Below are 27,799 nucleotides of genomic sequence, written 5' to 3'. Positions count from 1 at the left end.
CGTCTGTCAAACAGCCAGTGTAAAATATGCTTCATTTATATGTGTGTGATTCTGATGTCTTCTTCTGATAGTATGCATGTTGACAGAAGTAAAGATTAAAAGTAATTCTACCTGTAGATTATTGCTTTGTGCTCGTTAGGAGTCACGTAATGAGGCACCCGGACTGAACTTGTCACTGTTCAAATGTCAGCTTTATTTGTCAAAACCAAAAATATCTTCAAATATTAAACGAGGTTGTGTGACCACGTCGACCTGGACTTCCTCCTCCTCCTCTTTGACCACCTCCTCCTCCTCTTCTACAACAGCAGAGCCCTTCACCTGCTTCTCCTCATCTTCCACCTCAACCCACGCCACTCCTTCGCCTCCAAACGGCCACTCCAACTCCCCCACTGTGTTCTCCACTTTACCCATTAGAGTCACGGCTTTCGCTTCAGGCTTTGAAGTCGTCCTCCGTTCAGTCAGCGCTCTGATCATCTCTGGTGGTGGTGGTGCAGTTGTTGTTGTTGTTGTTGTGGTTATTTTTGTTGTGGTGGAGACTGTCTTCCTCCTCGGGGCTGTGGCAGCTTTCACCTTCGGCTCTACTGTCCACGGTCTGCTGCTGATTATTTTGGTCGCTGGAAAATGTTAAATTTTGACAATTTTGACATTGGAATATAATATAATTTGTTTGAAGCTGAAATCAAATCATACTAAAAGATATGACATTTGACATCCGTCTCCAAAATGCATAAAAAAAACAAAAGATTTGGAATAAAACTGCATAATTATCAATCCTGTTTCTTACGTGTAGCTGTAAGAAAAAAAACACCTTTCATTTCACGGTGAGTTCCTGTAATGGCATAGTTATATTTAAACTCTTATAACAGTAAACATTTTTATTTGGATAATGCTTATTAAAAAAGTGAAAAGGTAAAAAGATCTACTGGTGTTAAGGTCCTATATTTCGGCGCAGTAAGGGATGTAATGAATAAAAAAAACATCTGTATCTGTGTAAAATACCGTTTGTTGCCAGTAAAAAAAGCGATTCCAGAGAACTGAGTACAAGCTTTAAACAATAGATGGACATAATCAAGGAGACTTTTATAATGGAAAAGAGAACTTTTCCCCTGAGGTCAAAAGGATGCAGCTTCACTGTGAATGTCTGGACAAGAAAAGGACATTTAACACATGGACTAATGATTATGGTGTCCCCTCACACAATGTTGTCTATGGTGTTAATGTTTTGTCTAATCATTTAAAAATACTTTAAATAAAGAGTTATAGGTGCTTTTGAAAACGAGAAAACATAGAGACATGCAGCATAATCAGAGGCAAAAAGAGGACAAAAAGCCACATAATGACATAAAAGTAGAGTCATCTTACAAAACAGCCATGTCACCTTTAAAGGATGTGGCTGGTGTTTATCTAAATTTTTCGTATCGTCACCAAATCCCATGAAAAGACCAAAACCAATGGATCGTAGAAACCGTGTGCAGCCACGCAGGCATGGCGCTGCTCAATGTTATTCTTACACGGCTGGTTCATTATTTCTTTTTTTCTTAAATCCAGGAGCCCTGCAGCCCACCAACAGGTAACAACTACACAGAACTGACAAAAAAAATGAGTCCGATCTGTTTTTACAAATGATTTAATTGAATACCTCAGTGTAGCAGAGGCAACGCGAAGCAGCAGAGAAACCTTGTGGGTGTGTTTACATTTCATGTTAAAATACAACAAAGTGTGACAGGTGTAAACAGTCTTCAGCCACTTTGTGTCACATGTTCTAGTCATGTCCGAAACGATTTCATTTCTGGGATTTACTAGTCCAAACTTTTTGGAGTACCTCCTCTCGATGTTCACTTAAGCAGAGCCCACGCAGACATTGTCTCTTTCTGCCCACTTCAGGCCAGAAGGCTCATTCTGTGTAAATGGAGGTGATGCTTCATCCTCCGACATACGGGCATTGGATCAAGGACGTTATGTATCATTTACAATTGGAGAAAATCTGTTGTTTTATTAAAGGATCAACTACACGCTTCTTTGCAACACCTGGCAACCATTTTTAACTTTTGTGGCAAATATGGAAGCTGAAGAATTGTAATGAAACATGCTATACTGCACTATACTCCCTACTTATGTCACAGGTTGATTAAGTGGTCATGTTTTTTGCCTTTTTTATATATAGTTCTATATTTTTTATATATAGTTCTATAATATGTATATTTATATTTCTTTTTTTAATTTACTTTTCTCCCTTCTCTATTGGATTTCCTTTGACTAGTTTGGCTTTCTCTGTTTGTTCCTGGGTTGATGGTTGGAGTTGTCTTTTCTGTCCTCACTGGTTCTGCGTGTGTTTATTAATACTCTGTGCATCTTTATTGAATTACCAATAAAAATACCTTGTTTAAAATAAAGAAAATAAATCAAATCAATGCATCCTGTAGTTAAAACGATCCAGTTCATTCATTCAGTACCACTTCACATAGCCTACACTCCCAAACCCTGCATCATCAGCTGTTTTGTTACTTGGCAAAACTCAATACACACACACACACACACACACACACACACACACACACACACACACACACACACACACAGCAAGCCCACGCTACAAAGACAGAATCTTCACTCCACCTATATTACACGTCACGTCCATGTCTCATGTATTTCGGCTGTTGGTCAGTGCCTCAATACTTTGACTCTTCTAACCCGTCTGTGATTGAGCTCTGAGCCCATTTGCTCCTACTCAAGACATAAATCATTCAAACAGATGAGCACTACAGTTTTCAGCAAACACTACTCCAGCAGAAGTAAATGAAGCATTTGGGAACCATTTACAGTTGTGACTAAATACACCTCCTGGTGCACTACTGGGTATTTATGGTGGTGTGGTGGGATGAGTCAAAATACACCACAGTGCATGTGTTCAGGGTAGTAAAGGAACATGTCACCCAGTGCCACAGTTATGGTTTTAATCATCTGCAAATGGAGCTGTATGGCACAGAGAATATAAGTTACATCGGGCTATGACTGCACAGACAACTCTCGTTAGTAGGATCAAGTCATTGTTGGTTTAATATTTCAATTTCTTTTAATATGTTGACAGAATAGAATTTATCCAGCTGTGGAAAATTAAGGAAGCAAAAACTTACCTGTGGATGCAGCGGAGCTACAGTTGGAGTCACAGCAGGTGCACACTGAGGCTGGTCCATACAGCTCAACCCATCTGAGAATGAATGTGATGAGTTGATCCCTTTAGTTTCAAGAACTGCACAGCACATTTAAACTTCTTATTTCTCATTTAATTTATTTATGGAAAAAAAAAACTTACCTTTTTGTTTTTGTGTCGTAATTGCAGGACTTGGCTGTCGGTGTGGGGACAGAACGCCCCACAGACATGGAGCAGTGCATGTAGAGCTGCTGCAGGAGATCAGATCACAACATTTCCCATCAATGAAACCTTAACAGTCTTTTAGTACTGTATTCAAAACAGACACCAGACAATATGAAGCAAAAAATTATAATAACTTTTAGCATCTATGCTCACCTGGCCTGTCAATCCGTTGAACAAGAAGGCATCCACAGAGAATCTCACAGCGCTGTTTTTGTATGGGATGAATCTGGAGCGACCATCCCTGCTTTCAACCATACACCTTTATCAGAGGGGGAGAAAACCTGACCATAAATGATGCTGTTTTTATACACAGTCTTTTCTTTTTAAATAAAATAAAGTGACATCTCAACGTCTTCAGTTTGTGTGAGAGTGAGGTGTTTATTACCCAAAGTTTTTCACGACTGTAAACTGCGGCGTGGAAGTGTGGGACTTCTCAGGAGTTACGTAACACAAGTGGACGTAGAGTCTTTCATTCTGAGACATGGCCGGAGCCTGTGCCTCAAAGTACATGGGTTTCCCGAGCACGTATTGATCTGACGGGGAAAGCCTTTCCCATTGAGCTGAAGACAGAAGGAAGCAGTCAGACAATGAGAACAGCAGCAGCATTCGTCTTCACTTATGCACTCAAAAGAAGTCCAGGGGTCGTATTCACAAAGCTTCCTAGTACAAAGAGTTGCTCCTTGTGATGAAATTCTACATAAATTCTTAGAATTTAGGATGTTTTCCTAGAATTCATCTTAAAGTTAAGACTAGGTCCTTGTAAAGATAAAAGTTATTCAAAGAGCATCTTAGACCTTAGAAGAGCTCCTAAGGTGAAAAACTGTTGGAAGTAATGAGGAGGACTTTCAAGAGGCTTAAGGGTTTCTTTGGCAGAGGAGAAAATGGTGGAAACAGGTCAGAGGAATATGCTCCGAACTCTGGATGACAGTAAGTAAATAAAATGCTACAGATCAGATTGTGCAGGGATAATATGTGCGTTTAATTTCACATTGCCCACCTAACGCTATTAAAAAAGTTTTGATCATAATAATACGATATTTGAGAAACTGGAAAAATGCAACAGTGATGACTTGAGTCTGTCTCAACCTTCCATCAGCAAAATGACAACACTTTCAGTCTCATAATTTGATGCAGTTCATTTCATTTCCACTGGGTGTCCTCACCTTGCAGGATCACAAAAGGGCGTGTCTGTGACAACCAGTCACATCTGTTAAAAGAATGCATCATACCTTGCAACAGGGGTCAGCCACACCTCATCACTAAGATTAAATTTCTGTCCTTTCTTTGCTCATAGTTGCTTTGAGAACTTTCCTAAACCACCCCAAGCTAGGACTCCTCACTAAAAATTCTTTAATTCTCAGAATGTTTGTGTATATGGACTCAGGTTTCCAAAATTCAAATGCAAGGACTGAGCGATTTTTAAAAAGTCTAAAAGGCCAGGTGAGAATTGCTTTAAACCCAAAATTTGTATTTAATTTTGTAATGAGTTTCTTTACTGTTTGATAGAGCACATTTTGGAGTTGACACGTTTACTGAAAGTTTAGTTTCAGTGGATTTACTAAAGAAAAGCAAAACCATATTTTATTTTGTTAAGGATGAAAAGATCTAAATAACAATCATAAAAATATATTTTTCTTTTTGGGACCATTAAAGTGCTATGGCCACCAATCCACTTTCCAAAACATCTGAATGTATTCTAGAATTCTAAAGCTTTTCGAGACCTTTGAGAGTCCGTAGAAATCAGCTGATAAAAACATACATTTTTGCAGGTTTTACCATTTCGTGGACTCAGAATGAACTTTGCACTGTTCACCATTGTTGTGAAGATCTTGCGCATCCTCATCTTTGGTGTGTAGCCAATTTTGTAGGAGTACTGGTACCTGAACAGTTAAACACATTGTTCAGGTAAATACAGCTGTTTCTATGTTGTAAGGTTGACAGAAGTTGGTACAGAATGCTTTCTGGTCTGGCTCCAGCCTCACCTGTTATAATAACATGCAACAGGCAGGGTGAAGGGCACAGCTCGCCTGATTGGTCCTCGGAGCCTTGGTGGGTCGTATTGTAGCGTGTTTGAATAGGCCACCTGGTTATTAATTATCTGCAGAAAAAAAGGAAACAATTGAAACCAAATCAACAAAACAATCAGCTAAAGGATTAATATTACTTTAACATGACTAAGAGTTAACAGCAATGCTAGCAGCTCTGTAAGGTCAGACAAAAGTCCCGTTTCCACCGAGCAGTACGGTACAGTTTGGTTCAGCTTTTTTCCGTTTCCACTGTGAAAAGTTGTGGATGGTACCAATGGAGCTGTTCCGTACCGTCCCCATTTTTGGTCCCCCCTCTGTTGGGGTACCTAGCACATAGATCTGGTACTAAAGGTGGAGCTGTGAACACTGCAGTCTGATTGGTCAGTAGAGGACGGTCACTCTGCTCAGGGCTGAGATGTGTCTGGTTTGAGGCTCATGTGACTGGTTTGAGGCTCATGTGACCACTGTTCATACTGTGGAGAGTTTTATTAGTAAACTGTAACTATAAAATGAAAGGATGTTTTGCTGCCTCTCACAGCAGCTGGAGTGGAAGAAAATAATTTAAATAACACTGGGGCGACTGCCGGCGACTTTTAAGGTGGAGCATGAACTTGTAATGTTACTCAATACAGAGCTGACAACGTGAATCCATCAGCACCCCTTAAATTTCACTGTGACAACTTTGATCTTTCCATTAGTTTTTATATGACAAACACTTTAGTAATGAGTGGATCTTCAAGCATTTGAAAATATTCATTTTGACTGGGTTATGTGAACAGCAATTATTCTAATCCTCATTTGGAGAAAAGAAAAGCGTTGCAGAGCGTCGCTCCTGTGGGCTCCAGCAACACTAAACCCCTGAGCTTGCCTGAGAAGGACTAAATGCACAAAGCTGCTATTTTTAAATATCCCATGGAGAGAGACCTCACTGCAGCCTGTTCTATTTTGTTCTGAAAATGTTGGCATGCAGCCTCGTTCTGTGGACCATAAACGAGGCACAGACTTCCATCTGTGTCACCGGTGATGAGGAAATACAGTGAGTGCTGGACGGAGCAGTGAGTGACAACAACTCCGCAGCGGTGCTTTAAGCTAAATGCTAACATCAGCATGCCAACATGCTGACAATGATAATGCTGACATGCAGATGTTTACCATGTTCATCATCTCAGATTAGCCTGTTAGCATGCTAACATGTGCCACATTGAAAAGTACAGCTGAGGCTGCTGAGAGTGTCATTGGTTTTAGGGTCATAAACCAAATATCGGACAAAGTTCAACTTTGACCTGATGGTAATAGATGAAAAGTCAAGGGTTTAACAAAGTTATTACAATTTATCCTCAGGGGAAATTAATGTGTACCAAAATTAAAAGCAGATCCATCCAGTAGTTGCTGAGATTAGGGCTGCAATTTTCTGTTTAATTTCTTGCTGAATAGCCTAACTATTTGGTCAAGAAAACATTAGAAAAAGAGCAAAACATCTACATGTCTTGTTTTGCCAACCCACTAAATTCCATACACTGTCATATGCAACTTCGTTTGAGAAACTGGAATTGTGAATATTTTAGCATTTTTGCCTGCAAAATGACTTAACCGATTAGTTGATTGTCAAAATAGTTGCTGATTAATTCCCTGATGATCAGTTAATTGTTTAATGGAGTAATTGTTGCAGTTCTAGTTGACACTCAAAACCCTAAATGTTAGCATCATGATGGCTCTAGAGTAAAAGTCAGGGAATCACCAAAGTAAGTAGAACCATGAACATCTGTACCAAATTTGATGGCAATCCATCACATAGATGTTGGGATATTTCATAGGATAAGTAAAAATTTCAGCCTGCTGGTGGCACTGAAGGAAAGGTCAGGGGATCATCAAAGTCAGTAGGATTCATCTTCTGGGAACCATAAACGTCCATACCAAATCTGGTGCCAATCCATCACATAGATGTGGGGATATTGCAGTTTGGACCAAGGTGGTGAATCAACCAATTGACCAAGATTGCAACCCTTAGCGGGCCACATATGGTGCCTAGTGGCCCACCGACCATTTTCTTATTCACAATCAAAATAATTCCATTCACACAGACAATTGTTTTGTACTTTGAATGTAAAAGGTGCAAGAGTGCAAAAAAACAACATTGAAATAGAGCTTGTTTATAAATTCAAAATAAAAAAGCCTGAGGAGAATCCCATGGACCGCCAACAAATGTCCCAGCTAAGCCACAAATGTTCCCAAATCCTAGAAACACCCCTGTGCACACCTGGGTTTGCCTCCTTTATTCATTCTATCTGATAGATATTATACATGTTTGTTTATTAACTGGCCCCTCATTTTGAAAAAAAGCCCGGGCAAAGCAAGTAAGAGCCACGCTGTTAGCATGGCGGCAAATATCAGGCTATCGTTAAAACTCACCGTGCGTTCGGTTCCACACAGGCCAAGGTCATACTCAAAATAAAGGTAGTCCCTCGTGGATCTACTGGTTTGGCAGGTCCCCAGTTTGAGGTGAGAATCTGGTTCACCGGGGCCCAGCATGCCCCTCTGCACCTGCACGAGCATCTTGTTGAGCCTGCACGAAGTCCTCACGGAAACACCCGAAGTGCTTGGCGGGCTGGTGCTGGCCCGAATCGGCAGCAGGATCTCCCGGACGGGCTCGGGTAAAGGCTCCTGTCCGGTACCTTTGGATGGAGAGAAATGCTCTTTCTCCACCAGCGGCAGCCTCGAGTCCACAAACACGGGGAGGCGCAGGTACGGCGGCCGTAGAATCGGTGTTTCTCTCCGGGAAACCTTTCTCATCACCTGGGTCATTTGGTTAAAAGCCTCAGACGGTCCTCCATCAGCAGAGGACAATAGCGGCAGTACGAACAACAGTGACAGGTAAACCATACCCGGAAGTTTTAGGGTTTAATTTAAGTTTTAGACTTCAAAATTAAACCTTAACTTACGAGTATTATCACTGATAATGTTCTCCTTAGTTTGAGCCAAATTAACAACACCTGGCCGCGAGGAGCTGGCAAACGGAAACAAAATTCTCAAAAGCACAAGTGGAACTAATGGCTCCTCTCCATTTAGGGGAGCCAATTTCCGGTGAGCTCACCGGAACATTTAAAAGGGGCACCGCTGTAATTAATGTTATTATATGCGATGAAAAGTCAAAATACCCGTGTGAAAAATGTGAAAAAATAGTGTCAATCTTTATTAAAAAAAAACAAACATTTAAACTGTGATTCATCTGTTGATTGTTTTATCGATTAATTGATTCCTTGTTTGGTCTATAAAATGTCAGGAAATTGTGAAATATGAAGATCACTCTTTCCAGAAATTTCTTGTTTTGTCCACAACCCAAAAAAAAGTCAGTTTGTTGTCACAGTAAATAAAAACTAAATAAACCAGAAAATATTCACATTTAAGAAGCTGGAATGAGAGAGTTTTTATTTAAAAAAACAAAACAAAAAAAGACTCAGACCGATTAATCAATTATCAGATTTCTTTGCAATTAATTTACAAACTTTAAAAATTAATGTTTTATTGTGTAAATCCGGAGGAAGTTAATTTTAACCCATCACACTTTTCAAAAGGGATACATTTAGAGCCACAAGGTCTGATTTTGTAGTTGTCATCATTCACATATTCATTTATTTTTGTTCTGGTTAATTGGATTATTTAAAAAAGTTACAGTAAATATAACAATACATTCTACTTGATCAAATAAAAACATTGGGTCCAAAAAATATTTCTTATACAATTTTGTCAACACATAAATAAAATTACTAATACACAACATAATGTTCACATTTTTAGGCAAGAACTGTCTGTGCCTTTTAAATAATGAACAAAGATCATTTGTGTTGTGCTGCAATTTTACACGGATCAGATGAGTACGAGGATATAATAATACATGTCTTTCATTCTTCATGCCAGTGTGCACAAACATTGCTCAGGTGTTGTATGTGTGCAAGTAATTCTCAAATGATCTGTAATACAAGGACTACTGTTTGTATACAGTGGGTGAACAATTGATTCATTAATTAATTCACAATTTGATGTGTGTTTACTTTCAGTTCATTCACTTGTACTTTTTAAAACAATCTCTTCCTAACCAGCACTGATATGTTAATCATCCAAAATGCTCATGAGCAAATGTAATCATAATCCCAAATAAACTTAACAAATTGCCAATATAAATAGGCTACCGCTACCAGCTCTAGTTCTTGGAAAACAAGAATGTAATGGGATTGTTAAATCGTTAATCATTTATGTTGTGCTGCATGTGTACTTTATGTCGACAGTAGTAGCTTTCATTTATTGCACATTAGTACACTGTATAACTGTGCTTGCTTATGAAAAATCATGTAGTAGGAAATCACTTTTCAAATTTTGGAGTTTATTTTCTTTGGGGATGGGGACTGGGGGACCCCAGAACTCTAGACCCCCTGACAGATTTGGTCCCTCACCCCAGTGTTGACGCCATGGCTGCAGCCTTGGTGTCATTTACCTGTAACAACTTAGCCTGTTCTTTACCTTTTTATTACTGCCTGTGCTAATTGAAGCTCTGCTCATAGTACAGAGGTCAGGTCAAGTTGGTGGAGGTCTTCAGTCCAAGCACAGCTTTCACTGTGGCCATGTTGAGGGTCTCAGTAATAGTTCACAGTCTTAGGTGAAACTGTTTAACTTTGGTCACATGTGTAACGCTAAAATTGTGTGTGATTTCATTTGGTAAAATCACTGATTTACACCAACCATATTTACATTGAATTCTGCTACATGCTCTTTTGGTGGAGTGTGTTTCCTTTTCGTAGTGGAGGGTCTAAGGAAAGAAGGTAAATATGACACATTGGGCCTCAATGCAGCAACATTTTCTTAAATTTCTCTTATATTTTTTCTTAATTTTCTATTAAGAGAAGTCAGCTGTCCAAATCTGTTCTTTCCTAGGTGTGCCACTTGAGCATGAGTTACCCTTTCAGCATACGTAACGCCCCTAAACACTTCATAACGGCATGTGATGTGCCGTGTGCAAATACTGTGTCATATGCCCAAGAGTTGGAGAGATGCCTCAAACCAAAATGCTGTAAGACAAAGAAGAACTTCAGCAGTAGCAAAATCAGGGTATTGATAAACTTAAACAACTTAAACATGATTTTCCAGAGTGTCAGTACCATGGAAAACCCAGCTATGGCATAACATTTGCAAAGCTGTATGATTTGTTAGCAGCAGTGGTGGAGGAGGTATTTACATGCTTTACTTAGAAGAAGTACTTAAGTAGAAGTGCTAATAACTTACCTGAAAAAATCCTGCATTGAAAATGTTACTTAAGTAAAAGTCAGTAAAAATCAGGAAAATGTATTCAAGTATTAAAAGTACTTAATGCAGAAGATTTTAAATCAATTTAATCAATCAAAATAATTAAAAGGAAAAGCCGCAAGTGCTCATGTTTGAAAAGCTGGAACCATGAAATGTTTTTGCATGAAAAATGACTTAAAAGATTACCAGAATAGTTGCCAATTAATTTTCTAATCGATCGACTAATTGTTTTAGCTGCACTTGTACATTTTCATGTAGTTTGAGTGCAAAAATCTTATTATCTAAAGTAACTAAAGTTATCAAATAATTGTATTGGAGTAAAAAGTATAATATGTTCATCTGAAGTGCCGTGAAGTAGAGGGAGGAAGCTGCATGAGATTATAATACTCAAGTAAAGTAAAAGCCCCTCAAATTTGTACTTAAGTACAGTATTGAGTAAATGTAATTAGTTACATTCTAGCACTGGTCAGCAGAGGAGTGCACAGTAACTGAAATCACAGTTTAATAATCTAATCATTATAGTTATTCTAAGATTTAATCTAAATTTGATTTTGTGATGTTTGTGCATTTTTTAAATGTTCCTCATATATAAAACTTATGTTTCCTTGTGTTGGACAAACAAATTGAGAACTGTGGAGAACAAGATGTTTTTTTTTTCTTATCTAGGTAAGAGTGCTCTCGACCACAGAACAGCAAAATTAAGAAAATATTGGTGAATCCCATAGGTCAATGGGTAGAAATAAAGTAAGAACAAATTAGGGATACAAATAAAAATAAGAGAAAATGTGTTCAGATATCGCTTCCTGCATGAGGCCCGTTGTGTACATATTTACATACAACACTGTAGAGCCCTCTGAGACTAACTTGACTGAAAAGTGGGTAGAGGTAGTTTATTTTGTCACAGTTTGTATAAAAATACTAAATCATGGGAACATAAGCGACAGATGTTACACTCACTTACATTCTCCACTTCAAAAACAGCTCTGCAAGTAGTAGGGCAGATCTTTAGATGTCATTAGCAATAATTAGAGAAAAATATTATTTTTCTATCTCACAGATATGGTTATGGTTTAGCACAGATTAGTGCGCAGTTACTAAAAAGACGCTGAGTACAATGTCAGTCCGTTAAGATGGCAGAAAAGGCAAATTCATCTGTGTTTAACTAGTTCTCTTCCACATATTTTTCTGTTCACCAAAGGGCATATGAAATAAGAAGTGTTAGTATTGTGCCAGTCCAGCAGGAGGTAGCAGGTATTGCAGCTCCGTTGCACAGGTGTGTGTTGCAGCAGTCATTGGTGAAGGTGAAGTTGAGTCCCATGGCCTGTTTTTCACCGGTGATTCCACAAAAGGAGGGCAGGATGCAGCTCTTCTCGTACAACACCACACGGAAGCCTCCTGAAAATCACCAGTTTGTTAGAAACATCATTTTGGGAGAGACTCGCACAACGGCACGCTGAAAAGAAACCACACTTCTCCCCGCCTGTTTCCGTTCTCAGTTCTTTTTCTCAGTTTTGATATATTTAAATGTTGTTAAGTGACTTAAAGCACCCTCACCTCTCTGGCCCACAGCTCTGCTGGACAGACAGACCTGCCCGGGTGGACACTTGAGAGGGTATCTGATGCAGTCCAAAGGTGAGATGGCGGGGAACACACAGGTGTAACAGAAGAGGGGAACTGAAGGACAGGCATGTTGGTTAACACAAAAAATGGCTTTAAAGAGTTTAATTTTGCAGAGGAGCTGCCGTGACATCTTGATTATGACCTAAAATAGGATGTGAGGAACAGATGCTTTGAATTTAAATAGCTCAAAAACTAGCTAAAAAGAAAGAAAAGAGAAAATGAATTAATGAATAAGCTGAAATGTATCAAACAGAAACCTTCATTGTTGATTCAGAGGCAACTAGTTTGATAATCCATTAATTGCTTGAGTTTTCAGGCCAAAATACCCCAAAAAAGTCTGGTCCCAGCTTCTCAAATGTGAGGATTTGCTGGGTTTTCTTGTCTTACATCACAGTAAGTTGAACATCTTCGATTTTTTGACTGTTAGTCAGACAAAACAAGACGTATAAAGACGTCACCTTGGGCTCTGGGAAACTGTGATGTTCAATCATGACTATTTTCTATCACCACACAGTTAATCAGTTATTGAATAGAACTGGTAGACGAATCAATAATAAAAATAATCATTAGTTTTAGCCTTACTATTAGTTATTGCTGCAAATAAGTATTTCTGTTAGCAATATCAGGCATGTTTTGTACATTCATCCACACTAACAAACACACAAACACACACTCGTGTTTAGTTCACTTACCCACAGCTGGAAGTAAACAAAGGAGAAGCAGAGGACAAACCAGCTTCGACATCACTGACTTTTTCTGTCTTGCAGGGAGAATATATTCTTGCAGCTCAGTTCTTCAACTCTTATCGTTGTCTCTTCTTTGTTATTCACTGGAACAAACCAGCTGTCTTCATCTTGAACACAAGAAACCTGCTGAAGTCTCCGTCTTTATGAGTCAGTTTCCGGCCAGCGTTATTTGGGCTTTCTCAGCTTCCTCAGCCGGCTCAGCTGCAGAGATCTGAAGGTAAAATCTCCTCTGGCTCCTCTTGATATTCTGTCACTTAGCTCCAGGAATCTCCACACCCCAATACTTATAATTCAGTTACGCTGTTAGCCTCCCAGTGACAGCCATGACTTGACATTACTGCCTGGGCTCACTGTCCTGCTGAGAATAGCCCCATTCAGATGAAAGAGAATCAATGGGGCTTTGTGAGGGAACTACACTCTCGTTTAGGTTAAAATCTATATAAAATGTCCATGTATGTCATGTTTTTTTTTCACAGAATGACAAGACATGTGATGTCTACTATGGTAAAACAGGGCAGGTTTATTAAATCATGTCTTATTTCTTAATGGAAGACGTTAGGTTTGGTAGGAGGGCTGTCAAGTGACCTGCAGTCCCATGACTAGATATCTGCAAGAAAAGATGTTAAATTCACAGGTCTTTAAAGTTGTTTTGGCTCACAAAAAAAGCAGTTATATCTTGAAATGAATTCCAGTACTTTAATTTAATAAGTAAATAAATGGTTTTCACTGAGAAATGTGATAATCTTGTTAGATAAGATAAACACATTAGATATTACCCCATCTCTTTTTTTCTGTTTTTCAGCTGTACAGAAGGTCATTGTTCCTATCAGGGTCATGTTTAATTGCAGTAGAGATAACCGAATTAGACCACGATGAAATGGTTACAGCAAATAAAATCTTGGCATTTTTTTGGACACCAAATAAAACAGGTGGCTAGGATGTGCTGCAGCAAGACAATTTTGTCTGTCACATATAAAGACATGATATTAAAAGCGATGTTTAAATGTGCCAAGTATGTAGGAAAACTATGGCGGCCAATGTGAAAACGTGAATGGCCCCATCTAGAGCCACTGTTTGGTTTGTCCATTCTTAGCTCCACTGTGCAGTCACAGCAGTGTGGAGATAGGTCTGGAATCATTGCTTATCTTTGTACCATAAAGAAAAAACCCTCTGGCTTGTTTGTGCATCCTTAAACCAATCACAACCATCTTGGGTGGTGCTAAGCCCAGGATGCAGCAACTGTGCCCTTGCAAAATAGTGTCAGGAGTGAACTTGTTTACGTGGGTAGGTGAGCACTGTCATTAAATGGGAACTAATGTTTTTTCAACCTGGGCCCTATTTTCCGATCTGCTTTTGTCTAAATGAGTGACAGGATGTTCAATATTTGACATCTCTCCAGTACGAAGCTAGGGCTGACCTGCCTGCAGCCCGTGAGCGCGTGCTATATTAAATAATAGGGCACTCAGACAGCGTCAAACAACGTCAAAATACATCCACTAAAAGTGCATTTTTTCACACAGATAGGCTCGGATTGTTAGTATAATTATCCAACAACATAACAAAGGAAAATGAACATCTGTGTTTACCTTTAGCTGGATTCGGACATTCCTCTGCCTGTTGCTGCTCCCTCTCTCTCCTCATCCACTCCTCAATTTCAATGAATTCTGCGTCCGTGTACGTTTGCTTATTCTGTGTTCAAATAAATACGAGCGGTCAACAAATTCAAATGGCTCATCCAGATCCAGTTGGTCAAAATCGGGTAAAAATTCATGACTACTCCAAACAGAGTAACTCCTGGCGTTTGTAAGGTCACTCCAACGGTAACTTCTTGCAACAACTCAAATCTCGCAAGACGTGAGATTTGAGAGCCGGACTTTCACTCTCTCAGTGAGTGTTTTGACTTGCCACAACAAACATGTCCGAATTTTTACCTGATTTTGAACAACTGGATCTGGATGAGCCATTTGAATTTGTTGACCGGCTGTATTTATTTGAACACGGAATACACGGACATACGCGGATGCAGAGCTCATTGAAACTGAAGAGTGGACGAGGAGAGAGAGGGAGCAGCAACAGGCAGAGGAATGTCCGAATCCAGCTAAAGGTAAACACAGACGTTCATTTCTCCTTTCCGTTATGTTGTTGGATAATTATACTAACAATCCAAGCCTATCTGTGGGGAAAAAAATGCACTTTAAATGGACGTATTTTGACGTTGTTTGACGCTGTCTGAGTGCCCTAATATTTAATATAGTGCGTGCTCACGGGCTGCAGGCAGGTCAGCCCTAGCTTCGTACTGGAGAAATGTCAAATATTGAACATCCTATCAATTATTTTGACAAAAGTAGATCGGAAAATAGGGCCCAGGTTGAAAAAACATTAGTTCCCCTTTAAAATGGCTCAACAAAAGAGAACACCACAAAAAACACTGACAGTCGCATGTCACTGTGTGATTCAGCTTTTAGTGATAAAAAAGACAAACATCATTTGATAATCAGAGCCCTAGAGGTGAAGCATGACTATACTTTAGGGCTGGATGAGCTCACTAACCCCGCTGAAACCACAGACTATTTGCTGACTGCTCGTATGAAGTGGAACGGATCAGTACGTGTGTGAAGTCATTGGCACTGGTGCATGCCGCTGCCACAGTTAAAAGATGTGCCAAATCAACCCTGACTGGCCGTCTCAAAAAACAGATCCAGCTCGAGAGTCGTGCAAGATTTAATCTGGACTTTCCCAGGATGCGTTACCAAGTTGTTTTATTCGTTTTATATCTTTACAACAATTTAGTGAAGGAACAAAACAGGCATGCCTTCCTGCAGGATCCAAATCTTAGTCAAAACACGGCAGTTTCAGCGTGTACGTTGTTAGCTCAGAGGTTGTTTGTTGTCGTTTACATCTGGTGAGTCAGACTATGTTGATATAAACGGCTCATTCTAAAGTAACAAAAACACAATGGTTCTTATGGTGATTATAAACTAATAAAAACATAGTTATGAATATTATATAGCATTTCTGACAGTAGATACCCCTGAATCGTACACACCTGGACCTTTAACATATCTGAGACAAATCCTTAGAATTTCCTAATGAACTTGACCTTGTGCACTGGGGGTATCTGAAACAGGAAAGGGCATTCCCAAAACTGTTGCTACAAAGCTGGCAGCACTCTTCGCTTAAATTGCTTTGCTGTAGCATTAAAAATGTTTTTTAATTTAACAAATGGACTTTACCCAAACCATGACAAACTAAGACTAAAAGTTCTCAAGACTATGAGACCAAGGGTTTCCATATACTTTTGACCACAAACTGTTGCTTTAATCCTATTTTATTAATCTTTAACCGATACATTTTGTACATGGCCACTCCCTTTTTCTCAGAACACACTTAAAGCTATCATCCCTGTCTACTTGCATGCTTGCTGCAGCCCTACTGAACACAAGACAGGGGAAGTTGGCCTCTGCACGCCCCCTGCTGGAGGACAGAGGGCATGGCTCGCTTGTCGACCTGCTGACGCCTCATGCGGATGACAGCTGCATCCACCTGAGCTGCTGCCCTCTTGCCGTGCTGGTCATCCAGCAGCTGCAGACAGGCGCGCTGCAGCCTCGCCAGCTCATCCTCAGAGGACATCAGACACCGCCTCAGCACTGCGCTGCCCTGAGAGACACACAGGAAACACATTTAACCTGGTTTGGTTTGTTTGAGACAAACCACTGAAGGCTTTTTTTAATATAAGGTGTGAACATCTGCCAGCATATTTGAATATGACGAGATCCTGGTGTGTTTGTCTTTACTGTCACACATGAGGAGAAAAGATTCTACTATATGGAAGACAAAAAGTTTACGCCACACCGTGTGTGTTTGCTGTTATTCCCAGTATTCAGGTCAGTGTATGTTTATGAGGCTATTATCTTCAGTCTTTAACCTCTTGTAACAATGGTTCTCAAACTTCTATTAACAATAAACCCTCTGACCACTGCAAAACATTTTTGGTAGAGAAACAGTGAACAAACATAAATGTGGATGTGATTGTGTTTGTTGCAGCAGTTAAAAGTTTACAGTGATTGGATTAACAAAATAAATATTTAATATAAAATGTGGTTTATCAAACTAACATTTACATTTTTATACAACTTATTATGTATAATTATTTTAGGAATCATGCATGACTGATATTTCTTAAATTAACATTTTATTAAAAATCTCATGTACTCCTTGCAGTACTCCAAAATACCCCTAGGGGGACCTGTACCCCCATTTGAGAAACACTGCTTTACAATATACAGTCAGGTCCATAATTATTTGGACAATGATACAGTTGTCGTCATTTTGGCTCTGTACACCACCACAATGGGTTTTAAATGAAACAATGAATACCTGCTTAAAGTGCAGACTCTCAGCTTTTATTTAAGGCTTTTTTCAAAAATGTAGTATGAACCGTGTAGGAATGACAACCATTTCTTCACACAGTCCCCCAACTTTAAGAGCTCATAAGTATTTGGACAAACTAACATAATCATCAATTAAACAAACAGTTTTAATACTTGGTTGCAAATCCTTTACAGTCAATGACTGCCTGAAGTGTTGGACACATAGGCATCATCAGATGCTGGGTTTCTTCCCTGGTGATGCTCTGCCAGCCCTTTACTGCAGCCGTCTGCACTTCCTGCTTGTGTTTTGGGTGTTTTGCCCTCAGTTTTGGCTTCAGCAAGAGAAACGCATGCTCAATTGGATTCAGGTCAGATGATATGACTTGACCATTGCAGAACATTCCACTTCTTTGCCTTAAAAATGTCTTTGGTTGCTTTTGCAGTATGCTTCAGGTCATTGTCCAACTGCACTGTGAAGCATTGTCCAATGAGTTTTAAAGCATTTGGTTGAATCTGAGCAGATAATGGTGCCCCAAACACTTGAGCTTTCATCCTGCTGCTCTTCTCAGCAGTCACATCATCAATAAATACAAGAGAACCAGTTCCACTGGCAGCCATACATGGCCATGACATAACAGTACCTCCACCATGCTTCACTGATGAGGTGGTGTGCTTTGGATCATGAGCAGTTCCTTCCCTTCTTCCTTCTCTTCTCTTCCCATCATTCTGGTAGTTGATCTTTGTTTTATCTGTCCATAGTATGCTGTTCCACAACTGTACAGGCTTTTTAGATGGTTTTTGACAAACTCTAATCTGGCCTTCCATTTTTAAGGCTAACCAATGGTTTGCATCTTGTGATAAACCCTCTGTATTTATTCTAGTGAAGTCTTGTCTTGCTTACAAGAGCAGCAGGATGAAAGCTGAAGTGTTTGGGGCACCATTATCTGCTCAGATTCAACTAAATGCTTCAAAACTCATTGGACGATTCTTCACAGTGCAGATGGACATTGACCTGAAGCATATTGCAAAAGCAACCAAAGACATTTTTAAGGCAAAGAAGTGGAATGTTCTGCAATGGTCAAGTCATATCATCTGACCTGTATCCAATTGAGCATGCGTTTCTCTTGCTGAAGCCAAAACTGAGGGCAAAACACCCAAAACACAAGCAGGAAGTGCAGACGGCTGCAGTAAAGGGCTGGCAGAGCATCACCAGGGAAGAAACCCAGCATCTGATGATGCCTATGTGTCCAACACTTCAGGCAGTCATTGACTGTAAAGGATTTGCAACCAAGTATTAAAACTGACTGTTTAATTGATGATTATGTTAGTTTGTCCAAATACTTATGAGCCCTTAAAGTTGGGGGACTGTGTGAAGAAATGGTTGTAATTCCTACACGGTTCATACTACATTTTTGAAAAAAGCCTTAAATGAAAGCTGAGAGTCTGCACTTTAAGCAGGTATTCATTGTTTCATTTAAAACCCATTGTGGTGGTGTACAGAGCCAAAATGATGACAACTGTATCATTGTCCAAATAATTATGGACCTGACTGTATATTAATGCTGTATTAAGAGACCCAGTTTTGGTTTGGTTCAGGTCAGTCGTGCAGATTTTTGTCTGCAGAAGTGCGAGTGCAAGTTGACATATTTATTTCCTTTTTTCACAGAAAAGTTTATTTGTCAGTCTACACTTTATTTAGCAGTTTTCAAATGTCACTTTCTAATAAGGCATATTTACAAATAATAAATGGGAATTAATGGCTTTTTAAAAGCTTAATAAATAATTGTAGTTTATTACAAATAAATTAATCAAAATTATTTAGATATGTAAGAAGAATTTGTAGGTTGCTAGGTTGTAAAAAACAAACTGGGCTGCAGATGTAAATATTAAAGCTGCACTAATCAATACTATTTATTATCACTGGGTCAAAAAGCTGTATGAAAAGATAGAAAAAGGTGTCACTGGTCAACCTGGCGTCAAGCACACAGCCTGGTTAGTGGCCCTCGGCTTCTGTTACCGAGGCACTTGACAGTGTCTGTGGGAGATCAGTACCCCTGGGAGAGCCGATTAGCCTTGCAGCACATTTTTCCCAGTGGTCACTCATGGTACTGCAGCAAAAAAATCTCCTGTCACCCAAAAAGCATTTTCCCCCTAGACCACCACTGAAAGACAATTCCATGATTTAAAACTCCACCACGTCAGCACTAAAATCTATGAGCCAAGCTGGAACTTGTGGGCGGGGCCAGTGGGAGAAGCAGTACTGCGCATATTCAGTGGGCCGCATACTGTGGACGTAAACCCAGAAGCTAGAAAAGTTTTTGGTGTATGCGCCAGGCGAGCAACTCCATTGGAATAAATAGACACCATCTTAGCATCCTATATCTAATTATTATTAAAATCAATAAAAGGAAATGCACCAGGCTTTCAACTAACTCCAATATAATTCCATCCCTGAAAATAATGTATAAGAAAGTGCAAAAAAGTCAGAGTCGGGTGCCTCTCTGTGCACCGCGCTCATGTGTGCGCGCTTGTGCGATACCGTGAGATATGGGCACCACCTTCATGTGTGTTTATGTGCTTTCGCTGGTCTCGCGCAAGCACATACACGTGAGCACAGTGCACAGAGAGGCAGTTAGAGCTGCAGACTACAATGAGGCTAAAAACAGTTCAAATTACGTTTTTCCAAACAACTTTTTATGTCGGGGCTTCAGGACACTTGGATCACTACGGACGAGCAGTATGGATTAATTTTGTGGTTTCAATTATGTGTTTTTGGACGTTTGAATCTGGGGCGCCGCAAGCCTCCATTAGGTGAAGTTGTGTTGCTACCCACTCTTCCCTGGGCTCTCCGCAAGGGATGTGAGGACTCTAAAACTTCACCTGAGCCTCCCTCGGCATATGGGTGAGTAGATAATGGCTGAATTTTAATTTTTGGGTGCACTATCCCTTTAACTAACTATACACTACCTGCTCTGCACCAAACAGCAGACAGACACAGTTAGCTACTGGCTGGTGAACACAGAGCCAGATGTTTCCTTCAGGAGTTGGTAGTGACCAAAACAGGCCAAGAACACAACTCCAGAGGCGCCGAGTAGCTCACCTGGTAGAGCAGGCGGCCCATGTACAAGAGGCACATCCTTGCAACAGTGGACGCAGGCTTGATTCTGACCTCCAGCCCTTTGCTGTGTGTCATCCAGCTGCTCTATTGTTAACCTTTACCCACTTAGTCATTTTATCCACGTTACTGATTGATTATTTATCAAAAACCTCACTGTGTTTACATTCTGTGAAAGCATCAATAGTCAACATTACAATATTGTTGCAATATCAATATCAAGGTATTTGGTCAAAAATATTGTGATATTTGATTTTGCACTTATCACTCAGACCCAACACTGGTGTAGTGTTATTGATTTATATAATTGATTTATTAAAAATTAATAAAGCCATTAGTTACAATGCAGAACCCTTTAATGAAGTATGAAGAAGACGTTGTGGCCAAAGTTCCATCACCATAATATATGAGTGCATTTGAATGTACAGTCAGGTCCATAATTATTTGGACAATGATACAGTTGTCATCATTTTGGCTCTGTACACCACCACAATGGGTTTTAAATGAAACAATGAATACCTGCTTAAAGTGCAGACTCTCAGCTTTCATTTAAGGCTTTTTTCAAAAATGTAGTATGAACCGTGTAGGAATTACAACCATTTCTTCACACAGTCCCCCAACTTTAAGGGCTCATAAGTATTTGGACAAACTAACATAATCATTAATTAAACAGTCAGTTTTAATACTTGGTTGCAAATCCTTTACAGTCAATGACTGCCTGAAGTGTTGGACACATAGGCATCATCAGATGCTGGGTTTCTTCCCTGGTGATGCTCTGCCAGCCCTTTACTGCAGCCGTCTGCACTTCCTGCTTGTGTTTTGGGTGTTTTGCCCTCAGTTTTGGCTTCAGCAAGAGAAACGCATGCTCAATTGGATTCAGGTCAGATGATATGACTTGGCCATTGCAGAGCATTCCACTTCTTTGCCTTAAAAATGTCTTTGGTTGCTTTTGCAGTATGCTTCACGTCAATGTCCATCTGCACTGTGAATCATTGTCCAATGAGTTTTGAAGCATTTGGTTGAATCTGAGCAGATAATGGTGCCCCAAACACTTGAGCTTTCATCCTGCTGCTCTTGTAAGCAAGACAAGACTTCACTAGAATAAATACAGAGGGTTTATCACAAGATGCAAACCATTGGTTAGCCTTAAAAATGGAAGGCCAGATTAGAGTTTGTCAAAAACCATCTAAAAAGCCTGTACAGTTGTGGAACAGCATACTATGGACAGATAAAACAAAGATCAACTACCAGAATGATGGGAAGAGAAGAGAAGGAAGAAGGGAAGGAACTGCTCATGATCCAAAGCACACCACCTCATCAGTGAAGCATGGTGGAGGTACTGTTATGTCATGGCCATGTATGGCTGCCAGTGGAACTGGTTCTCTTGTATTTATTGATGATGTGACTGCTGACAAGAGCAGCAGGATGAAAGCTCAAGTGTTTGGGGCACCATTATCTGCTCAGATTCAACCAAATGCTTCAAAACTCATTGGATGATGCTTCACAGTGCAGATGGACAATGACCTGAAGCATACTGCAAAAGCGACCAAAGACATTTTTAAGGCAAAGAAGTGGAATGTTCTGCAATGGCCAAGTCATATCATCTGACCTGAATCCAACTGAGCATGCGTTTCTCTTGCTGAAGCCAAAACTGAGGGCAAAACACCCAAAACACAAGCAGGAAGTGCAGACGGCTACAGTAAAGGGCTGGCAGAGCATCACCAGGGAAGAAGCCCAGCATCTGATGATGTCTATGGGTCCAACACTTCAGGCAGTCATTGACTGTAAAGGATTTGCAACCAAGTATTAAAACTGACTGTTTAATTGATGATTATGTTAATTTGTCCAAATACTTATGAGCCCTTAAAGTTGGGGGACTGTGTGAAGAAATGGTTGTAATTCCTACACGGTTCATACTACATTTTTGAAAAAAGCCTTAAATGAAAGCTGAGAGTCTGCACTTTAAGCAGGTATTCATTGTTTCATTTAAAACCCATTGTGGTGGTGTACAGAGCCAAAATGATGACAACTGTATCATTGTCCAAATAATTATGGACCTGACTGTATATATGGATAGATATAGTGGAAGCAGCAAACACCTGTATGAGATGAGCAGCCTCAGGTAACTGTGTCCCCGGGTGTCTGTGATAAACCTGCACCAGAGGCCTGTTGAGTTTCTCTCTGGACAGTATGTCACCGCTGTACTCTGGACCCTGTACACAGGATAAGACAGGGAGAACATCACCTTGTGCACATCGTCTCTGAACCTCAAATAAACTCACTGATCCTGTTTGACATACACACAAACTAACCTGCAGTCTGTCGTGGCTGTGACGAATACAGTTAATTTCCCTCTGCTTGCGAAACATGGCCTGCCTGGTGGCTGCAGACATCACAGTCAGGTTTTGCTGCAAAAGACAGAATGAAATGAAAACTGTGTTTTATTATTGTGATATCTAAGTGATGTCAGAGTATTTCTGTAATGCATGCAATGTTGTTTAACACATAGTTGTATTTGTGTCTACCTGCAGACTGACTGTCTCTGCCATTTTCTTCACCAGGCCATCATTGACTGCGCAGTGAATAGTTTTCTGCCTGGTGATAGCGCTGGTTAGCATCTGTACGATGTTCTCCCTCAGCAGCTGCGACTGATTGATGGTCAAATTGGACGACTCTAAAACCTGTTTACATTCTGCAACAAGACAAATCAGTGACGTAAGAAAAAAAAATTGTGTCATTTAAACAAAATCTGGTGGACAACAGCAGCAGGTTTTTAACAAGTGGGGACCATCCTAATGTAACCCTTACTGCATCTCCTGTTACCATTTACGATAACATTTCACCTCTGAGTACACAGCGGGTCATTTGAAACCAAGAAGGTCAGCTGTGCAAGCTGAGAGCAGGAAAATTATTAAGGGAAGTGTAGGTTAGTAGCCTTTGTGGTAGTATGTTAGAGACATAATGTGATAATGATGTACACATATTTGAACTCTGTACATATACAGGAGTTACTCTGTCTATTTTAAGATGTAATAATGATAATAATGGACTGAATATATTTTTAGTACGTAAGGAATTAATTTTATTAAATGAAGTGAAGGCCCACAGTCTGGCACAGGTTTTAGCCATGCTTACGATGTAGCTCTAGGTCCACACTTTGTATGGATTGCCATGAAATTAATTGCAGATATTCATGTTCCCTTCAAGATGAATTACAATAATGCTGATGATCTTGTGACTTTTGATTTAATGCCATCATCAGGTGAAGTTGTCCAATAATTTGGTTTATGACCAATCGGCACATCTGAAAAGAATCTACTTAAATAGATTTGTGGTATAAAGTCTGGGTTATTTTTCCAATTATAGAGTTTTCCAGTAGCCTAACATCTACTTGAGATGTGTGTAATGATGCTCCCTCTTTTCTGTAATTTGTCTTTTCTCCTCGAGGGATTCATTTCCTGTTGGAACAGCACGTTCGCTTGCAGGGACCGTGTGATGGCCGTGCCCACAGCCACACAAAAGTTTGAATGATTCCCATACTCACCCACAGCATTACCACATGTTCAGTTACCTTTAATTTGCAGTCACTTAAACTACATATAGCACCAGTTCCTTTAGTTTAAAATTGTCTTTCATTCTGCCATTTTGCTTATGTTATGTTGCTATTTGCTTTCGTAAGTTATTAATTAATTTCTCTTTGTCTTTGAGTTACCTGAAGTCACTTCCTGGTTGGAGTTGGGACTGAGGGCGGAGCCTGGTTTTATGCAGAAGGCCATCCCAAGGACCAAAGTAAGAGCTGTGACATCATGGGGGGGATTAGGGGTTTCTTTGTGTCAGTCTGAGTTATTGTCTATGCAAGTTCTCTCTTTTGTGTTTAATGTGGTCTGATCAGCCAGTATATATGTTGCCCCATCGTGTCATTGCATTGGGTCTGTTTGCTGAGTTAAAGTCTAGGTTTGCTTGCCTTATTTTTCAGTAGCCTTATTTTTTACTGCTAGGTCCATGACAGACTGATACAGCTTTACATCCTGTCCAGACTGTACCTGGTGTAAAGGGGCTGACGGGGTCTGTTTTGCTGAGGGTCTGAGCAGCGCTGCTGTGTCCTCCAGCAGAGCCGCTGTGAGGCAGCAGCTCCAGGACACGAGCTCGCTCACTGGCACAGTCCTGCAGCTGTCTGCTGCTCTGACCCAGAGCCTGGAAGAGACGTGGAAAGCACACATTAGGGCTGCAACCAAGTATTATTTCCAGGACTGATTAATCTGCTGATTATATCCACCACAACTTCTATAAACCCCCAAGGTAACATCCTCGGATGTCTTCTTGTTCAACACCCAAGAAGGTTAAATTTACAATCTTGTTTTACTCAAACGATTAACTAGTATATTGATAGTTGCCAATTCATTTCCTTTGATCGTTTCAGCTGTTTGACTTATGCAGTTTGTTAAAGAGTTTTCTTGGCTTTATTGTAAGAGTTAATGACATTATCATAACAGGTCTTGGCAAGTATGCATCAGAAGTATAATGAAGTGATTTCACTTTGCATTTGTATAATTTGATCTCTGTCCAAAGCTGGAAACTGGTGGAGGTTATTGGTGCATGACAGCTTTGGCAGTGTTATTTTTCTTCCATCGCTCATGCCAGTAAATCACATGGAGGGGCAAGTGGAAAGGAGAGTGACAGTGACAGAGTGAGGGCAGGAGGCTTGAAAGGAAAATGAGTCAACCGATGAAGACAGAACAGTTACGCTGTAAATCACCTGCAGCTGGGTCAGTGTGTTTCTCAGCGCTCCCTCCAGATCCTGTTTCAACTGTGCCAGCTCTCTTCTCTCACACAACAACAGGTAATCAGCACCGTCTCTCTCCTGCAACAGAGCAGACCTGTCAGCAAACACATCACCTCTCTTTGACAAATGAAGTTTGCAGTACAGAACTTAATAAATTAATCCGTCTGGTGTATCACTTACACCACGTCTGGTGCTGGATTTAGCTGCAGTGGCAGAGAAAACATTTAAAAGATTTAAAAATGGTTTGATAATATCAGTACTGTGTCTGCGCAAGATTTAGAAGTGGAGTGGAATAGAAACTCTCTTTTTGGTGTTTTTTTCTCCACAAGAAGGTCAGAGGTCAGAACAAAACAAAACAGCAGCCCTGAAGCAAGAAATGACTCAGTGTTTCACTTATGGATCATCTGGTTATATGACTATATTTATCCCATGAAGAACAGAGCACAGTGTGGGGTGGAGAAGAGCAAAGAGCCAAGAATAAACCTACAGTCTCAGCAGTGGATGGCCTCCTGGTCCTCCCCTCCGAGCTCCTCCTGTTGACAGTGAGACTGGTCCTGAGGCTGCGCAGCATCCTCTCCAGGTGACCCCTCTCCCTCTCCAGCTTGATGCCCTCCTGGGTCACCCTGCCGGCCTGCCTGCGCAGCTGGCCCTCCACCTCCCGCACCCTCCGCATGTAGTCACCGGCCACGGCAACGCTGGCCCCGGCACACTGCTCACGCAAGCAGGTGGGTGGGAACGGGGCCACAGACGTCTTCTGGGACCCACTAGGGAACTTCGGAAGAAAATTAGAATGCAATTTCTACATGTCTGAGTCAGTGATAGAAAGTTACAGAGTACATTTACTCAAATACTGTGCTTAGGTACACTCTGAGGTACTAGTAGGTTACTTCACTTGAGTATTTTATACAACTTTAGTGTGTACTTCTACTCCACCACATCTCAGGGGGAAATACTGTAGCCTACATTTGTTTAATAGCTTTAATTAAAGATCCAGTGTGTCAGTTTTAGGGGGATATATTGGCAGAAATGGAATAGAATATATTTTCTCTAATGTGTAATCACAGGGGCCATGTGTGCTACAAAGCAGGAAATGTCTGTTGTCAGGTGCATGTCTACAAATAATTGGACTGCAATCATGAGGTGAAGAGAAAAAATGCAAAGTGGACTTGCAAGATTAACCATCATTGTGTGGTAGGTCACACTTTGAAAGACAAATCGCAGACTGCTGGCTGGACTCTGGACATGCCTGCTTTAGAATAAGCCATTTACATCTAACACTCTGAATGGAGCCATTCTGTATCAGGAATACTTTTACTTTTGATACTGTTGATTACATTTTGCTGATAATACTCAGTACTTAAGTAGACTTTAGTGCAATTTAATACTTCTTAATGAATCTGACCTCATCCTAATTCTCAAAAAAACAATCTATGTTTTTGGTGCAGTTTTTAATCTATGTGATGATGAATAGAGTGCAGGTGTTAACTTGTACTGCACATTGTTCCTTGTGAGTGTCATGCAGCCTTATCTATCTACACCACTGTGTTTTCTCACCAGCACTCCAGTAGTCTGGGGCCTCGACATCTTATTTTTGCAGATGCAGTCACGACTCTCTCCGCATTCCTCCCCTGTGATCTTATCATCTGTTGTTTCCGCTGTGCAGTCTGTGCGCTTTGGGGTGAAACCGGCGGTGGCGCTGCAGCTCAGGGGCCGGCTGCAAGTCCCGGACCGCCCGGCCCGAGTCTGCCGCACCAGGCGCTCCGCCCGCCGGATGGAGCGGACCGTCCCATCGCGCCAGGACTGCGGTCCTATAGTGACAGAGCCGAGGGGCACCGACTGGACCTGCATTCCTTCACATCCACTGACCTTAAAATGCTTACCATGAGCTGCCTGATAACTCCTCTGATGAGTGTGTCCACTGTGAGGCATGCAGGCTGAAAACTTTGTGTCAAGTGTTGAAGTCTGAGCTCCATGGCAACAGTTCCTGAAGTAACAAGAAACTCAAAGCTATTTGGTGATTGGACAGTGAGGAGAAGTCATGTCATTCAACACCGGCTTTTACACCATTGCTTCATCCGGCATCCCTGGTTCCGGAAGTTAAATCTCTATCCATTTTCTTACAGACAATGTCAGGTGACTCAGAGTTGAAGCACATCTACAGGTTGTATCGACATGAAACTCTCCCGGTTGAATCATCAGTACAAACATTTAATGTCTGCGTTAGAAAATATCTGCTTCTTTGTCGAGAACTCTAAGTTAAAGCACGCAAACATAAACATTTCACTCTAGTGATGTGACGTTCGCGAACGAGCCGAGTCTTTGAACCGGCTCTTTGAAGTGAACGAGTGAACCAGCTCTTTAGAGTGAACAAGCCAGTTCCTAATTCACGTTGTGTTGATGACCCCCTCGGTTAGAAACGAAAGGTAGGAAGCTAACCCACTATCAGCACTTGCTTGTATTGGCAGGC

The 27,799-nt window shown here is 40.6% G+C and overlaps 3 protein-coding genes and 2 long non-coding RNA genes across 6 annotated transcripts; 2 read left to right on the top strand and 3 right to left on the bottom strand.

Annotated features, from left to right (window-relative positions):
- Positions 1-154: 154 nt before the first annotated feature.
- Positions 155-8,457, bottom strand: zp3d.2 (zona pellucida glycoprotein 3d tandem duplicate 2). 2 transcript variants are annotated; one of them, XM_033639871.2, is made up of 8 exons: positions 7,813-8,457; positions 5,359-5,474; positions 5,153-5,256; positions 3,762-3,936; positions 3,530-3,635; positions 3,314-3,402; positions 3,135-3,208; positions 155-614 (listed from the first exon to the last, which is right to left on the bottom strand). In XM_033639871.2, exons 1-8 carry the CDS (start codon positions 8,281-8,283, stop codon positions 193-195), a joined length of 1,557 nt encoding a protein of 518 aa, XP_033495762.2. In that variant the 5' UTR covers positions 8,284-8,457; the 3' UTR covers positions 155-192. The 2 variants fall into 2 exon arrangements, with proteins under 2 accessions (XP_033495762.2, XP_033495763.2); XM_033639872.2 differs by having other exon boundaries at positions 3,314-3,399.
- On the top strand, positions 8,135-16,630 carry LOC117265405 (uncharacterized). The gene is made up of 4 exons (XR_004502410.2): positions 8,135-8,274; positions 12,268-12,330; positions 13,162-13,281; positions 16,492-16,630. It is a non-coding gene; the product is annotated as an uncharacterized LOC117265405 (long non-coding RNA).
- On the bottom strand, positions 9,003-13,169 carry lypc (ly6 domain containing, pigment cell). Its single transcript, XM_033639875.2, has 3 exons — positions 13,011-13,169; positions 12,253-12,372; positions 9,003-12,093 (listed from the first exon to the last, which is right to left on the bottom strand). Exons 1-3 carry the CDS (start codon positions 13,060-13,062, stop codon positions 11,888-11,890), a joined length of 378 nt encoding a protein of 125 aa, XP_033495766.1. The 5' UTR covers positions 13,063-13,169; the 3' UTR covers positions 9,003-11,887.
- tektl1 (tektin like 1) lies at positions 15,917-27,180 on the bottom strand. The gene is made up of 8 exons (XM_033639874.2): positions 26,887-27,180; positions 25,820-26,104; positions 25,306-25,410; positions 24,593-24,743; positions 23,075-23,241; positions 22,862-22,957; positions 22,649-22,762; positions 15,917-16,721 (listed from the first exon to the last, which is right to left on the bottom strand). Exons 1-8 carry the CDS (start codon positions 27,178-27,180, stop codon positions 16,494-16,496), a joined length of 1,440 nt encoding a protein of 479 aa, XP_033495765.2. The 3' UTR covers positions 15,917-16,493.
- Positions 24,984-27,021, top strand: LOC144464476 (uncharacterized). The gene is made up of 3 exons (XR_013492169.1): positions 24,984-25,389; positions 25,768-26,057; positions 26,890-27,021. It is a non-coding gene; the product is annotated as an uncharacterized LOC144464476 (long non-coding RNA).
- Positions 27,181-27,799: the final 619 nt, after the last annotated feature.

The sequence above is a fragment of the Epinephelus lanceolatus genome, chromosome 10, assembly GCF_041903045.1.
Source record: "Epinephelus lanceolatus isolate andai-2023 chromosome 10, ASM4190304v1, whole genome shotgun sequence".
Taxonomy (NCBI): Eukaryota; Metazoa; Chordata; class Actinopteri; order Perciformes; family Serranidae; genus Epinephelus; species Epinephelus lanceolatus.
Note: the sequence above shows the minus strand (reverse complement) of the source record. Positions and strands in the feature narration are given on the sequence as shown.

Excerpts from the sequence above, each read along its gene's own strand:
- zp3d.2 (XM_033639871.2), bottom strand. The coding sequence starts at position 8,283 with ATGGTTTACCTGTCACTGTTGTTCGTACTGCCGCTATTGTCCTCTGCT. Across the intron at positions 3,403-3,529 it reads TCAACGGATTGACAGGCCAG|CAGCTCTACATGCACTGCTC; the intron begins GTGAGCATAGAT and ends GATCTCCTGCAG. Across the intron at positions 615-3,134 it reads TAGCTCCGCTGCATCCACAG|CGACCAAAATAATCAGCAGC; the intron begins GTAAGTTTTTGC and ends AACATTTTCCAG.
- lypc (XM_033639875.2), bottom strand. The coding sequence starts at position 13,062 with ATGTCGAAGCTGGTTTGTCCTCTGCTTCTCCTTTGTTTACTTCCAGCT. Across the intron at positions 12,373-13,010 it reads TTGTTTACTTCCAGCTGTGG|TTCCCCTCTTCTGTTACACC; the intron begins GTAAGTGAACTA and ends CCTGTCCTTCAG. Across the intron at positions 12,094-12,252 it reads CAGAGCTGTGGGCCAGAGAG|GAGGCTTCCGTGTGGTGTTG; the intron begins GTGAGGGTGCTT and ends GGTGATTTTCAG.
- tektl1 (XM_033639874.2), bottom strand. The coding sequence starts at position 27,180 with ATGCAGGTCCAGTCGGTGCCCCTCGGCTCTGTCACTATAGGACCGCAG. Across the intron at positions 26,105-26,886 it reads CCCAGACTACTGGAGTGCTG|TTCCCTAGTGGGTCCCAGAA; the intron begins GTGAGAAAACAC and ends TTTCTTCCGAAG. Across the intron at positions 16,722-22,648 it reads AGGCTGCTCATCTCATACAG|GGCAGCGCAGTGCTGAGGCG; the intron begins GTGTTTGCTGCT and ends TGTGTCTCTCAG.